The sequence below is a fragment of the Manis pentadactyla genome, chromosome 7 (assembly GCF_030020395.1).
Source record: "Manis pentadactyla isolate mManPen7 chromosome 7, mManPen7.hap1, whole genome shotgun sequence".
NCBI lineage: Eukaryota > Metazoa > Chordata > Mammalia > Pholidota > Manidae > Manis > Manis pentadactyla.
In genome coordinates this window covers 139,324,117-139,340,829 of record NC_080025.1, presented here as the reverse complement: position 1 = coordinate 139,340,829, position 16,713 = coordinate 139,324,117, and the positions used below count along the sequence as shown (strand labels likewise).

The following is a 16,713-nucleotide window of genomic DNA, read 5'->3' as shown; positions in this document are numbered from 1 at the left end:
CTCTATATAAAGTGCTCCGCCGAGTGGTTCGCATGACACGGTGGCATGGTTGCAAGGCTGCAGGAGAGCAGAGCAGAGGCTGGAGTGGCGGCAGTGCCGGGGACAGAGGCCTAGAGAATGGCTGTGGGGGCAGAGAGGCCCAGAGGCAGAGACTGGTTTGCTGCATGCAGACTCGCTCTGAGTGGGTGGGATTTTAGTGATTGACCTGCCACCTGGAAATAAAGTTGGCTATAACCCTTTCATCCCAAGAAAGTTCTACTGTTATTTCTTTGGTCACACTGAATCCATAGTGAACTTGCCCCGGGGCTGAAACCCACTGGCAAGACAAAACAGTTCTGGGATTTTCCCATAATTCATAGGGATTAAGTGAAAATGCATATAGAACACTCTGACTTCTACCTTGTGTCCTTTTTATTCATGTATTCAGTTAATTCTTATTGAGTATCCCCTCTGTGCCAGGCACTTGGGATCCAGGAGGGAATATGGAGACAAAAATTCACATCTGCTGAGCTTCTTTTCTGGTGAGGGAGAATCTCAGTACTTGATACATAGTAGACATTTAGTAAACAGTTCTTGATTGTGTAAGAAGTTATTATATAACACGATTTATATAACAGGATAGCCTGCTGTATAATAAAGTAATAGCACCTCGTTATGCTCTTTGGGCTGCAGATCCTTGGCAAAGTGAGAGTTCTAATTATCTCCTCACACCTCCCTGCCCATGGCTCCTGCTTCGCCAGTGCTCAGAGGAAGGAAGCGCCAAGAGTTTCAGATGGCAGCTTGATGTGCTGGCACTTATTATTCAGATGCTAATGGATAAATTCTTTGGACTTTATATTTGGGAGCAGATTTAACCTCTCTTTAGATTTCTTTCATAATCTTCTTGACAAGTTATTTTTAGCTTGTTTGAGAAGTCTGTAATTTTAGAAGCCCTACATCCTGAGTCATGATGAAGATGAGTTGATTAACAAAAATAATTTTAAGAACTATTTCATTTTAATTTTAGTGTGTGTCTTGCCAATGGGTTTCAGCCCCAGGCAATTTCTCTATGGATTCAATGTGACCAAAGAAAATGACAGCAAAACGTTCTTGGGGTGAAAGGGTTATACCCAACTTTATTTCTAGGTGGCAGGTCAGTCACTAGAATCCCATTCACTCAGAGCGAGTCTGCAGGCAGCAAGCCGGTCTCTGCCTCTGGGCCCCTCTGTCCTTGGTGCTGCCACCACTCCAGCCTCTGCTCTGCTCTCCTGCAGCCTTGCAGCCCTGCCACCGTGTCATCCAGAGCACTGGGAGGAGCTCTTTATATAGAGTCAACAATCATGTATTGCCCACAGGTGTGCAGTGAGCTAGTCAACCACAGCCAGGTGAGAATCCTGGCCACAGGAACTTTCATTTTATCCACACTGTGTCAAGTCTAAAGAAGGCATTCACAACCTTACAGCTGTCTGTGGAACACCTTGACATTGTTGTAAGCAATAAGGCCAGTAATAACCCCATATCAGAATGGAGATTTTTAAAAATATAAATTATTTGAGTCTTTAGAATCTCCAGCTGAAATTAATGGGGAGGCGGTGATCATTACTTAAAATGGCCTCATATGTTTTACCATGTGGCTTCCACCTCTCTCTATTTTTTTCTATTGCTATTATCTATTAAAAGATAAACTAAGGCACATTAAAACTTTCAAGAGTTTACTGGAGCAAATGTCTGTCGACTCGGGCAGTCCCAAACTGAAGTAGTTAGGAGAGGTCAGCTGGCTGGAGTGATCAGAAAGGCTTGTACGGGGCAGCTGCTCAAGCAACTCAAGGACAGTATTTGATTTGTTATAGCTTACATGGTTGAGTTATTTGGGGAAACCCAGTTGGATGTCTGTGATCAGCTGTGCTTAAATTTTATTTTCTTGGATGCAAGTACATTTATAGTTGACTTTGACCTAGGGCTCCATTTGCCTATGTCTGCTACCAGGCTGTTACACCCCCTCCATCTAATGACCTTGTTTAACACCACGTTCTCCCCAGTTGCAGTATTGACCATTTTCATGTGGGTGTTGACCTTTTTTGCACATGGTGTTTTCTCTGCCCGGAATGCCCTGCCTCTCCAGCTGGACACTCTTATCCTTCATAAGTGCTAGAATGAATCTTCTGTGGCATTCCCCCTGTCCCCCTGGAGGATTCATGGTTCCCCTCTGGTGGGATCTCATACTTGGCACACTGGGTTTGTTCTATCTGATGTTTTTCACCTTGTTAGTTTAGGGACTTACTTTCTTCATTGGCTGCAAAACATTAATAACCATCTTAATATAGCAGCCCCTTCATGGCATCACAGGGAAATAATGGCTTTTAAAAATAAACATGAGTTTCCGTTAGAACAGCAGAGAATATTATGATCATTATTGGCTAATACCTAGTGTCTTTTATCCTAGCATCTTCATTCCACAAACTTTGATTTATTTATAAACCTTATTACAACTCACAAATAGTCATGGTATTTGTGAAAAATACTAGGAAGGGTAGCTTAAATACTGCCTTTAATTGTATCCATGATGCTATTAATTGTAAGATGCACTATTTATATACTATTAGAAAAGGCAAAAAATGCCAGTTAAACTGACACAATGCTAAGATACCACTGATTCTAAAATACAGTCTGAATGTGTCTTAAAATGCCTCTTTAAAGATGTTAAAATGTGCAAAAATGTTCATTTTAAAAGTAGTGAAATACAGTAATGCTCTACCTCCTAAAAAAGGTTTAAGAACTCTCTTAAGGAACTAAATGGAAGACTGGTTTCCATTTGCTTTCCTTTCATTCATTTGCCTTTTGGTAGATGTGCTAATGAACAGTAAGTTCACAAATGCCAGTGTCTTGCCAGTGGGTTTCAGTCCTGGGAAAGTTCACTATGGATTCAGTGTGACCAAAGAAATGACAGTAGAACGTTCTTGTGGTGAAAGGGTTATACCCAACTTTATTCCCACGGTGGCAGGTCAATCACTAAAATCCCATCCACTCAGAGCGAGTCTGCATGCAGCAAGCTGGTCTCTGCCTCTGGGCCTCTGTCCTTGGCACTGCCACCACTCCAGCCTCTGCTCTGCTCTCCTGCAGCCTTGCAGCTATGCCACCATGTTGCCCAGAGCACTGGGCAGGACTCTTTATAAAGAGTCAATAATGATGTATTGCCCACAGGTGTGTAGTGAGCTAGCCAACCAGGGCCAGCTGAGAATCATGGCCACAGGAACCTTCACTTTATCCACACTGATCCAGAGCATACTTGTTCAGAAGCTGAAGGAACCTGGACAAAAGAGACCACGTGCACCTCCTTATAAGGGTAGAGAAAGAAAATGTATGTTGGCATGGCCTTCTCCTTTTATGTCCAGAAAGACTCCAAACTCTGATAGACCTAACTTTCCTTCCCTATTCCCCATACTTTTTCCATAATAGAAGCTTACTAGATGTAAAATTTAAAACTTCTTTTTTGTTAACATGCATTTCTAGCATATGTGGATTCCTGTGACAGTTTACTGGGGCATTTTGTTTATAGTTGCATAGTATTTATTAGGATTACTAAACTTGGATGGACCCATTACATTTGCATCATGGGAGGTAATGTTCAGAGGTGGAAATTGATTTAAACCATACAGAATATATTTATACTTTTGACCCGAAAGGTTGAATGACAGTAACTAGATATATGCCCAGTTTTGTAGGGCTCAGTGGCATGTTACACGGATTTCTTTCTTCCCTAAGTAGGTACTATGTGTAAATATACATTTAGCTTGAAAAGACAATCTCTTCTCTGGGCAGAAGCTCTGAATAGACATTTTTCCAAATAAGACATATAGATGGCTAACAGGTAGAGGAAAAGATGCTCAGCACTACTGATCATCAGGAAAATGCAAATCAAAACCACAGTGAGATATCACTCTACACCTATTAGAATGGTTATTACCAAAAAGACAAGAGATAACAAGTGTTGAGGATGTGGAGAAAAAGGAACCCTTGGGTATTGTTGATGGGCATAAAAATTAGTGCAGCCACTATGGAACACTGTATAGAGGTTCCTCACCAAATTAAAAAGAAAATTACCATATGAGTCAGCAATTCCATTTCTGGATATATATCTGAAGAAAACAAAAACACTAATTTTAACAGATACATACATCCCAGTGTTCACTGCAACATTATTTACAATAGCCAAGATATGGAAACAACCTAAGTGTCCAGTGACAGATGAATGTATAAAGGAATTGTTATATTTATATGTACCCATACATAACCACACATACATACATAAAACAGAATATTATTCAACCATAAAAAGGAATGAGATCCTGCTGTTTGTGACAACATGTATGGACCTTGAGGGCATCATGCTAAGTGAAATAAGACAGACAGAGAAAGACAAACACTGTATGATCCCTCATATATGTAGAATCTGAAACAAAACAAAACCAAGCCCATACATACAGAGAACAGATTGGTGATGGCCAGAGGTGGGGAGGAGAGGATAGACGAAAAAGGTGAACTGTTGTTTGTTTTTCAATTTAAATAGTGTAAAAATTAAACAAGAAATACCATTTAGTTGTTTTAATCCAAGCTGAATCGGTTTTTATTGTTGACTTTTCTAGAATCCTTCTTGGAACATTTTGTATAATATTCATTTACGAGTAGTTCTCAGAACCTGGAGTTTTACGAGGGTGTTATTTCATTCTGTGAGGATTTTTATTGGGTATGGAACCGTTCATCCCCAGACAAAATTAGGGGAAGTCACTTTTGATTATTAGAGAAAGTAGCTGGAGTCAATTTATTATAAATGGATGTAATGTCAGAGTGGAAGAGGTACTCAACAAATATTTATTGGGTGCTTTCTATGCAGATGAAGAGTAAGCAGCAAAGAAGACTGAGAAAGAGTGGCCAGATAGGAGACCCAATAGAGTGGTTTCCATGAAACCAAGGGAAGAGCATGATTCATGAAGGAAGGTACAGGAAGTGATGTACTTTTATTAGGCTATGGAGATGTGTCAGGCAAGATGAGAATTAGCTCTTGAATTTTAAAATAGGTTATTCATGACTGTGACAATAGTTATTTCCGGGAGGTAGTGGGATGAAATCCTTCTTGAAATGGGTTTCCAGAAGACTGAAACACAGAGAAGGGCTGGGAGCTGAAGATGACCATCTAATTTATCATCCAGACCGGGACTGTTTGCTAATGGATGGGAGCACGATTTATTATTATGCTGGTACAACTGGGGTATATTGAGTGGTCACTTATGGTGGGTGAGGCAAGAAAGATATCTCAGGGAAGTATCTGTTTGTGTCTATTCTATGTTCACCTTCTCTGAAGCAATTTCTTAGATGACTTAATAGTTCTCAGTCCATTGGTAATTCGATTATTTTAATAGACTTTGGTATGCAGTATTTGTTCAGAGCTTTTTAATAGCTCTGCTTTGTCCACATGCAATTTATTTCCACAAAGAACGAGTTGACTTGACATTTTTGATTTCCCTATGCATACTTAAAAAAAGATCCTGCTCTTATATATGAAAGTTTGTACAATATGAAAATTAAATTTAGTGCCCTGGAGCTCTCATTGTTTAATTGAAATACTTTAAAGGGTGAGAGATTCATAATAATGGTCTTTGGTCCTCTGACAAAATAGCTGTTATATATAATGACTGGCATGTGTTTTGGCTAATATTGATTTTATCTGAGTTTGAGTATTTTTTTAAACAGAGATCATAAACCCTTGATAAGTTGCTAATGCAGTTCAGTAAATTCTTTTCCATTTTAAGCTGTTTTATTTCACTGTATTTTCATGTAGAGTACTAGTCTTCAATCCTTTTTTGATCTCATGCCATATTAGTTAAAGAAAAAGTAGCCCATTTATATATGTTTATAAAAAATTATCAATAATTGTTACAGTGATATACATATATATTTATATACTTTTCAGAAAACAGCAATTAAAAGAGGTATGATAAAGATTAAAGGAACAGTATTTTAAAATATGCTGCTATTAATGATGGATTTCTACTATCATTAGTTAATATCTCAAGGCATTGTACCAAAGTTTCTCAACTTTGATTACTCATTAGACTTTTTTATGATGCTTTAAAAAAATCATGATGCAAAGGCCCAACTGCAGGCACATTGAATCTGAATCTCCAGGGAAGGAGTTTGGCTTTTCTTAAAAATCTGTGATTTTGATATACAGTGAGTTTGATACCCACTGCTCTACATACTTGAGGGTAGATTTATCATTTGTGATAGGTGGTTCTGGAAGCTACTTTTTCTATAACTTATGGATTGGTAATTATGAGGGCTTTGGGTATAAAATAAATGCCAAACTGACTTCGTCTAGTTATAATTCCAGAGGACACTAGATTAGAAAAGGAAAGTATATCATATTTTAATACCTAAGTAACTTATGTATAGAACCACTGTAATATAAACGTTATGTATACAGATAGCTGAAGTAGTTAATTCTTGATTATTAATAACTTAATTAGTAAATCTTTACCATGCATTTTCATACTGCTTCATTCTTTTCAAAAATGCTTTCACAGATATTACCTTAATGAAAGTATGGCTTTAGAGGAGCAATAATATGATAATCATGCTTTTTCCCCCTCATCAGAGTGCCCTTTGAACCACAAAAATACCGAGTTCACACACTGAAGAATCTGTGACAGAAAGCAGTGTTGCTCATTCATGTAAACATACATACATATTATTAATGCCCCCTGCAGCAGAGCAGATCTTGTTGAAGATTAAAGGATCATTGGTTTATCCAAATTATTAGCTGCTTATGATTAACATCATACTGAGCACTTACCATGTGCCAGACTATGACTCCCTTACATAGATTCACTATCCATGTTGAATGGGTTGAAGTTCTCCTTTCTGCGTTTTGATGCTTGCCTGCTCTTTCTTGAAGTCATTTCCAATTCCTATCTAGATTGTCTTTACCTTAACCTAAGCTGGACTACGGCTATTGCATTAATTAAAATTTGGGTTCTAAAAAAAAAAAAAAATTGGGTTCTCTCTGTACAATAGGGAAACCCCAAATCGTAGTGACTTAAACAAAATAGAAGTTTAGTGTTTCTCACATGAAAGAAGTCTGGAGGCAGACAGTGAAGTGATGGAATGGAAGCTTCATGGAATCATCAGGGACCTAGGTGCCTTCAGGCTGTTGTCCTGCTTGGATGTTCCTAGGTGGCTGCTAGAATTTCAGTGAACTCAGCAATCCTTCCTCCAAATGGCAGGATGAAGAAAACCAACAGAGGATAAAGTGCTTTCCATGTTAAGGAGACTCCCTATAAGTAACTTTTAAGTTCCTACATACATCTGCTTGGCCAGAAGTTTGTCTTGAGGTTACATTTTGTTACAGACGAGTCTGGGATATAGCATTTTTCACCTGGACAGTAATGTGCCCAGTAAAACAAACATATTGAAAAAAACAAATAAATAAAAATAAAGCAAAGAAAAAAACCACAATGAAACAAAACAAAACAAAAAACCCCATGATTCTGTTGTTGAAGAGCAGAAAGGAAATCATGAGGCAGTTACTGGTCTCTGCCACACTCACTCACACTGCCCACAGAAGCATCTTCCGTTCCTTTACCTCTTGACAGATGATTTTGCCAATTCTCACACCAACTGTCATCGCCATCTTGCTTGTTTATGCTTAATCCTACATATACTCCCCAGAATTGGTGGGAAACAGCCTAAAATTATAGACAGTGTGGAAGTCATCTTCCCATTAGTTAACTGACTGAATTCCTATTTTTAAAGTTGTGGATTGTCAGCTCCCATAATCCACTTCTTATAGCAGTTGTTAAAACTTTTCCATATTCTACTCTATTTCTGTATTTTCACACTTTGTTCTTTTTTAGTTTTTTATAAATAAATAACCTTGCTCTGTCTCTGTCTCCTTGGGTGACTCGGTGCTGTCACCAGGAGCCTTGGCGCCTGGGGACGGGAGGCGCCATCCGCCTGTGCACTGCTGCCTCTCGCAGGGCCTGAGCAGGGGCCCTCCGCAGCCCCTAAATACCTGTTCAGTCGGTCAGTGGACCATTTCCCCTCCTTCCCACTTACTATTTAGAATCTAAGATTGTTTCTGTAGATAAAACACTTCCTTGACTTGGCTGCCTCTCCCCCCATTTCTCAGTTTACTCTATATTTTTTAAGATGAGGGGTCCGTCCTCATGGTTTACTGCGTCTCTACTGCCTTGAGGCCCCCTCCATGAGTTTTCAGATTTGTCTGCGTTTTCCCCCTCACTGGCCTTCTGTCATTGTTCGGTCTCCTGGGCATCTCTGTAGCGTGCTGCGTCGATGACAGCACATTCTTAGAAATACACACAGAAGTTCTTGTCCCTTTGTGGCTTTTCCTTTGTGTTTCCTTTGTTGATGTCCTCCAGCTCTCTAATGGTGAACAAATGATGTGGCTTTCTTCCTTTGTCTTTGCTCTCTCAGTCCTTCCTTTGCGATTATCTCAGCCACCAGTCTGCTCTGACCTTCAGCTGTTATCTCTGGATGGATGATTTCCAAATACACATAAATTGCTTTTGCTATTCATTTCTTGCATCAGTCTTAAATACTTTCTGTGTGCCTCAACTTCAGTTCCTCTGTCATCTTAAATAGTATGCCTGCAATCTGTGATGCTAGTATTAACATCCTAGGTTCCGATCTTTACAGCATTCCTTCTGAAATTTTCCTTGCTAGTTGCCCTAAGGCAAAGGATGCAGCTTCCTATGTGTTGTTTTCTTTGTCTGGAATGCCCTGCCCTTTATTCTATCCAACTTCTTTTTTCCTTTAAAGGTCAATTTTAAAAATCTTCATTTCACAAAGATTTCTAGATTGACACCAGATCTTACTGACTTTCTAGGCTTTGAATTCCTGCCACATTCACTTATCTGTTACCTGGGACCCCTCATATACTTGTATTGTGGAATAAATTATATTTATTATGAATGTTTTATCTCACAGATAGCCTGTGATCTTATTCCTCTTTGTGCTCCCAACACTTAGTATATAATCAACACTTAATAATATTTGCTGTGGATGATGGCATCCCCTTTTCATTTTCTTATCCTGTTCCACTTCTAACACTGAGATTGCTTAAAAAATTGTTTTTCTTATCACCAAACATTTTTTTCCACAAATGAAATGGAGTGCTTGAACTGAGCCGAATGACAGATTTTCAACAGCCTGATTACATTTTTTTGCTTAGTACAATTTCTAGTGCATTATAAAAAGCTTGGAATGGTGTTGGAGAAGTCACTTTTTTCCGTCTTTCTTAGTCTAATGAGTGCCATCTAGAAACTTGGGGTAAAAGAGTCCTGGAAGAGCTTGTGGGATTCTGTAAAAACACATTTTGCACTGGAGTTCAGGATAGGGTCAGGGCAGAGGGAGAGAGAAAGAGTGAAGGAGAGAATATGAGTAAATGAGAATGAGAAGGAATGTGAAAATACATACCTACCAGACCACACCCCTTGGTAAATATGTCAGAATGATGTCAAACTGGCCAGATAGAAGGGTCATTGCATCAAAGTGGTGGATCATAGGATAAGAATTCATATGAGCATTTCTGTTCCCCACCTCCTATAAAATGAAGCTTACCCACTTGTTTTTATGAAAACTGTTTTTATCATAAATTCCTCAGTAATATAGTAATGTGATGGCCACATTGAATAAAGAAAATCTAATTAATCTATAGTGTCTTTTAAAATTAAAGTATGAGAAAAAATAAAATCAAAGTATGAGAAAATAGCTATGCTTAAAATTTAGCTCTTGTAGATTGATGGTCTGGACTAGTAGAGTATGGTTCTGGACTCAAGTGAGAAGGGAACAAAGACTCAGCTCACTTATTTTTCTTTTTATATTTCAATAGGGAAGTTGAAATACTGCCTTGTGATTCTGAATCAGCCTTTGGACAACTGTGTTCACCATCTTTGGAGCAAAGGTAATCTTCATTAGCATTTATATTCTTTGCTGTCTTTATTTGGTACTAACATGGCCATTAAATTTCAGAATTACAGAACCTAACTGTATACCAAAAAGTAGAATTCATAATAATAAGATTAGTTACTGAATTAACAGAAGTATACCTTATTGTTTCTCTTTTAACCTGTTTATATATGTGGTTTCTACAGCATAGACTCCCAAGGACAGAATTACATTATAGCATCATTCTGCTGTAGTTCAGAACCACTGTGTGGATGCTTAACCCTGAGTACTTAACAAGTATTTGTTACTTTGCAAGTATTTTTGGCACCAGGTACAGTGAAAAGCATCCACAAGCCTTGATCTGCAGGGTGATCAGATTTGCAAAATTGAAAAAGAAGACATGTTATCAGTATATTAGAACATCTGCGGGTACTGAAGAATAGTTAAAACTAAAATAGTTTGACAGAATTAAAACATCTGAGTTTTCATATAAGAAACATGCTTTAGTAACTTGATGTTTTTACATTATTCTCTGATTTTTATAGAATTAACTCTAGGCTAGAAAATAATATTAAATATCACTGTTTTGAACTTCTAACTTGAAATCTTGAGGTTTTTTCAAAGGGTTACTTTTACTAAGTTATTGATGTAAGTTTTAGGCCAAATTGGAGCGGCAAAAGAAGTTGATTATTGATCTGTTGATGCATATTCTTTATCTTCCCTTACTATCGCAGATTTCTTCAGTATTCCCACATTAAGGGTATTTGTCTTAAAATACAAACCCATTATGTTAAAAAGTTCACATATATGGACAGAGATAGTTGTGATATTAGAAGGAAAAAAAAATTACAGATGAATTTGTATAAAGAATTCTTCTTGTCCTATATGATTATGATGAAAACTCTTGGTATTCTTATCTTAGTTCAGACATCTTTAAGTAGGTCAAGTTAAAATTTCACATTGTAATTTTGCTAACATTGCCCTCAAAGTTGGAAAGTTAAGTAACCATTAACTTATCATTCTTGGCGCTTACTGCCTACGTACTTGTAATCAGGTAGTTATTTGAGTGCCATTAGGTCTTTTTTGTCACTTTATCTCCATGTCCCAGTGCTGTGTATGGCACGTAATCACTTAGAAATTACAATGAGTGAAAGAATAAATTTAGTATGGTTCATATTGCTAATAAAAGTAAACTGATTAGGCAGATCCTCTTTATCTGAACTTTTATCAAGTTTTATTATGTTTTTAGGAGTGTGTGTTTTATTGCAAATATTAGAAACAGACAAAATAATCATTGATAGGAACTGTTGGAAACCTTGGATAATGAAAACTACATATTAAGAAGTCTCATATGTTAGAGGGTCAAGGGTCCTATTTTGCATATAGTGTAAAATGATACAGATTTTTGAATGGACTGAAGTTCCTCATTTCATTAGTTTTTCTGCAGTGAATTTGCTTTGCAAGTCTCATGCCTCACATATACCAACCAATTATTTGATTTTCATCAAAAATGAACACTTGGCCAATCTGTATACATGGAGAGAACTCTATAGAGATGCATGTACTGAAATAGTTAGATAATTCTCATTTCCAAAATAACTTACACTGAGGTTATTGAAATGTTCTCTCATGTATACTTATAGGCTAATTCTTGGCTTCCTGGATCCATTAATCATTGTTAAGTAGCAGATCTGTTAGTAAATACTAAGGAAAGGTGGAATAGGGTTTTCGGAATTCTCATAACAGAAGCTGCAATTCTGTGTTTGTAGTGTCCTGTTTTGTGGTGGTGTTCTTCCAAGTAAAGGAAGGAACCTTTGAGCTGGAGTTGCTGATTTTAACAAAATAGAGGTAGATGCCTAGAAGAAAGTACAGAGCAGCGCTGGGTTTGGGAGGAGGGCAGCCTTGTGGCTTGAGATTTCAGCACAGAAGGTGTGGCTGGAGGCTGCCACACCTGTTACTTTTTTAGCCCGCATGCCTGATAGTGTTTGTAATTTTTGTTTCCTGGATATGAGTATCTGTGAAGAGCAAAAATCAAGGGGTGAAAGTCAGGCTGTTAAACCAAAATGCAGCACAATTTGAAGGCTGCTGTGTAGTGTAAGTCTCATATAAAATCAATAATTTAACTTTAACCAATGCCAAGGACTTCTGGTGAGTAGATATTGGCTGAGATTCATTTAAGGGGAAAGACTGCTTTGCAGGTTTATTTTTTAGTTTCTTCCTACAATGTTTAGTTGACGTGTTGGGAAGTTTTGTGTAAATGACTGAAGAAGGGGTTCTAGGGAGATTAAAATTATAGAAGTTTGTAAATGTATTTGTTCTTTAATACCTCATGAAGTTTTGGTGTATTTTCTTGGTTACAAGTCTTGAAGTGTATCTGTACCTATCCCAGCATTTTGTATACTTGATTGAATCTGGGGATATAAAATAAATATGTAGGTAGGTAGGTAGATAGGTAGATAAAAAGACAGAAGTGTACTTTGTATCTAACTTTTCTGTAACTATCAGAGTTTATTGGTATTTGTGAATAGATATTGCCTTCAGATTTCTTAACCTCTTTTCTCTGAGTCAAGAGTTTCTCTTCCACCCTGAAATACATGGTGAGAAAAATAGGGATGTCTGTGTCTGAAGGGTCCTGTTTATTTCTTGTCATAGATCACTTACTCTTACTCTTGACCATGCTAATCAAAGTCTTCAAAGGTAGTAGGAGAGATTGCTGAGTTACATCCAATTAAAAAACAAACCAAGAAATAAAAAGTCTGACATAGTCACTTACCTGGGACAAGGTTATATGGATGGACCACTTATCAGGTTTCTAGGAGTTTGGCTTCTTAAAATGTATCCTCATTTTTAACGTGAGCTCACAGCCTTTGTTGTTTCCATTTGATCAGCAGTACAGTGGTGACCATGTTCATTAGATTATGAGTAATGGGCGATCAGGCTGTTAATGCAAGGTTCTTATCTACAGTGTGACACTTTCTTCTTCCAGTAAGGCATTGTTTTTCTTCACTTGATTTTTTCCTTTTCAGTTTTCTGGTGACTAACCTTCACATCTCCCCAGAGTATGAGCAGTGCACTCTGGGACATTTGGGAGGAGGCTGACCATCAGGCGGGGTCTTTGAGGTTAAAGGAGGCAGAGCTGGTGTATATGAGTTGAAGTCAGCAAGGTCTTTGGTTTCATAACATCAGCATTTTTCCTTCCATTCCATTTGGAATTGACAGATGCTTGTTGAGGCCATTCTGCATCAGGCATTGGGCTCAAAGCTGGGGACGCAACTGGGGGTTCTCAGTTATGGCTACATTAGGCAGTTAAGGAACACAGGTGTGGCCTGTTCCTCTGACAGCATGTTAGAGGCTCAAGGAGCCACAAGTCCTTAAAATGAACTTGCTCTAGTTTCTTAGTAGTAGTTATTGTAGTATTTGATTAACTGACTGTACTTTGTTCATGTCTGTATGTTTTTTTAAGAGAAAAACACCTTACCTAAACAAAGCAGTTTTTAATAGAATCTTGACTTACTTCACTAATTATTCTGATCTTGTGCTAGTGATTAGTATTGCCATCAGATGACATAGAAATAGACTATAAAGCACCTTGCTTCAAGTAGTTGTGTAATGCCAACCTTTTCCTTCATAAATTATGCACCTGGGACTGTGTGAGCTGCTTTTTTGCCTGGTTATCTGAAGCCAAGCTCCACTAAGGTTCATAAGTTTATATCATATAAAATGTATCATTTTTTAAATCTATTCCCATTTCCGTATTTGGTGGGACCTCTTTACTTACTTCCAGTGCCCAGTTTGTTTGTTTATGCTCATTGTTTATTGTCATTTTTCTATGGAGGTTGTTTGAATTGATTGGTTTGCTTCAATTGCTCTTTTAATCTTATTATATGTATCTGTATACATTGACCTTATTAGAGGCATTCCATGGGAGATAGATATGTTTTTTGATCATCACCTTGAAATTTTGAAATCACCTTAGGACTATTCCTAAAGCTGAGTGTGGAAAGGCTAGTCCTGGTCAATCATTTTTTTTAAAAGTGTGTCTTTTTAATATAGTTTTTTTCTCTGGCCGTATCTCCCCACTGCTATCCCTTCCTACATACTTACTAATAGATGTAAGTTTATCTTCAGTTTCTCTGCAATCATGAAGTCAAAAGTAGATATACCTATGTTCGCAAATAATGTTTCATTATTTTATCCTATTTGGAAATGATCGAGATATTTAATGAACTTAATTTATAACTTAGCAAAACTGTAAGGTTTTAGGTTACCAAAAAAATTTTGGAAGCTATTTTTATGTATGCATATCATAAATCATAATTATTGTTAAAAAGTTTTTAAACTCTTATTCCATTTATGTCTAACTCATTTGTTCCAAACAATTATGTGTAGATTACCAAAAAAAATTCAAATTTCATGAGTCATTAGACAAAATCAGTTATCATTATAAGTTATTTTTCCTGACAAAGTTTGTAAGAGGGTATAACTCCAGGAGGGAGAAATCCGAGGACAAAATACCTTTGAAACTGAAATCAGTCAAAGGGAGAAATAAAGGGGGAGAAAGCTATTTGTTTCTTATAAGCAGTCGTCCTGCATCTCTCTCGAGACCCGGCTGCAGAAAAAGAGGCCCCACCCAACCTCTCTGGTCCACACATGCCCTTGCTTGCTCATGTAATTACCTATTGATATGGAGATGGTCTACTTCTCTCCACCCCTCCCAAACACCTATTAATGTGCAGGTGAACTAAAGCCAGGTGAGGGATTCTGGAAATTTTGCAGTTTTACCCACAGCCTATTCCTCCAGAAATCTCACCTTACAATCTACTCATTCCCCAATGGCCCCTGGGTGAGAAAACTGGAGCATTGTAACCAGACTAATAACATATAATAGCAACAGTAATAAAATTATGATAATACAAAGCCAGAGGATTCAACTAGGTTCAAAGTCCTAGGCAGATTAAGTACACACTCGCCCTTTCCACAAGCAGGCAGTAGCTGAACAGGTAGGGAGTTCAGAGCAATCATCACATGGCAGCTACACCCAGGGGTGGGTCCAGGCCACAAGGAGTGTAGGAGAAAATAACCTTACGGGTAATAAGATACATGTTTTAATGATGCCAACACAGGCAAATCTTGCCCATCAGGCTGGATACATGCAAGAGAGTGGTCCTGTGAAAGGACAGTGGAGTGGGATCTCTCCCTGGTCTATGGGAGGTACATGCACTGGCCATAAAGATAAAACCAAACTTCCCCATAAGATGCTCTTACCTCTAGGACGTTTTGGGTACATTACTGTGATCTTTGGGAAACAGTCTGCTGTTACTCCAGGAACACACAGGAGGCCAGCTTCCAGGCCTTTCCCCCAAGGTGCCAGAAGGGCCAGCCATCAGTGGTCAATGAGTCAAAATGTCCAGGGCCCCTTCCACTCAACAGTGTCTCCAGGGCTTAGTGCAGTCGGGGCTGGCAGCAGGATGTTGCTCTGCCGGCCATATCCGGGCTTCAATGACTCCTCTTTGGTTGGCACATCCAGCTGCATAGGAGAGGCAGCAATGGGCGTTAGCATATCCACAGGGCTCAAGGCTCCTTTCCGGGGTTTCTCATTAAAATGCCATAGCACTGTCCATAAACAACTGACCAGCCCCATAGACTATTGGTCTGATTTTCGGCCAGATTTCAACAAACCTTTGTACCTCTCTATCATGCCTGCCCCGGTAGGGTTACATGGTACATGAAACTTCCATTCTATTCCTAATTGCTGCACTCATCTTTGTAATGCATATCTGGTAAAGTGGGCCCCTTGATTGCTTTCAATCACATGTGGCTGGCCAGCCAGAGTCTGCAAAGAGATGCTCTAGGCCCTTCTTGGTAGTTTGCTCATCTTCACGATGTACAGAAAAGCAACCAACAGGCCAATAGCTGTGTCCACACAGGTCATGGCATACCAATATCTTTCCGATATGGGCAGAGGCCCAATATAGTCTATCTGCCACCTGACAGAGGTTATCAACCGCTTTACTATTGTCCCATGTTACTGCTGGACGCAGTCTAAGTCTCTCTTAGAGCATACAAGGCACTGCTTCTGGGCTTTGCTGACTTCCTCAAAGGTCAGTGACAAACCCCACTGATGGGCTACAGCCCACATTGTCTTTTGCCCCACGTGCAAAAAATGCTGATGTAACCATTGGGCCACATCAGAGGCAGGCTTTCCTTCTGGCCAGCGCACCTGGGCCAATGTGTCTGCTTCATCATTCTCTGGGGATGCCAAAGGCAAATGGCCAGTCACATGATATACGGTAACTGTCTTAGTCTGCTAGAGACCCATAAGTCTTGCCACAACTCTTATCTCCAAAGGATCCGGTGACCAACCATCCAGTTGGCATGGTACCATGTCAGTAGCCACAGGGTCAAGCCCTGACATACAGCCCAGCTGTCAATGCAGACAACTATGGTGGAAGGCTCCTGGGTGATCACGAGCCATACTGCCCACAAATCAGCCCATTGGCTGCTCTTCCCCTCTCCATCCTCCATCTATTTGTCTCAGTTTTAGGATGGAAAGCCACAGCCCTCCACTTCAGGGGCTGCCCACAGCTGGAGCCATCTGTGTACCAAGCATCTTCAGGTATATGGGCTTTTCTCTCCAGAAAAGGACTCTCGGCTACCAATGGCTCAAAAGCAAGTTCTTCCTGCTTTCCACTGGTATAGATCACTGGCCCCAATAAAGCACTGCAGTTCTCTAATTAAGGGGCTAGTAGAGAGGGTGCTATGCTGCTGTAA

At 39.0% G+C, this 16,713-nt stretch overlaps 1 protein-coding gene across 2 annotated transcripts in view; it reads left to right on the top strand.

Moving 5' to 3' along the window:
- The window catches only part of TPK1 (thiamin pyrophosphokinase 1), a 354,196-nt gene that overhangs the window by 46,542 nt on the left and 290,941 nt on the right, over nt 1-16,713 (top strand). For both annotated transcript variants that reach the window (XM_036926208.2, XM_036926206.2), the window contains exon 3: nt 9,887-9,958. In XM_036926208.2, the coding sequence (XP_036782103.2) occupies nt 9,887-9,958 (72 nt within the window). The remainder of the gene's footprint in view (nt 1-9,886; nt 9,959-16,713) is intronic.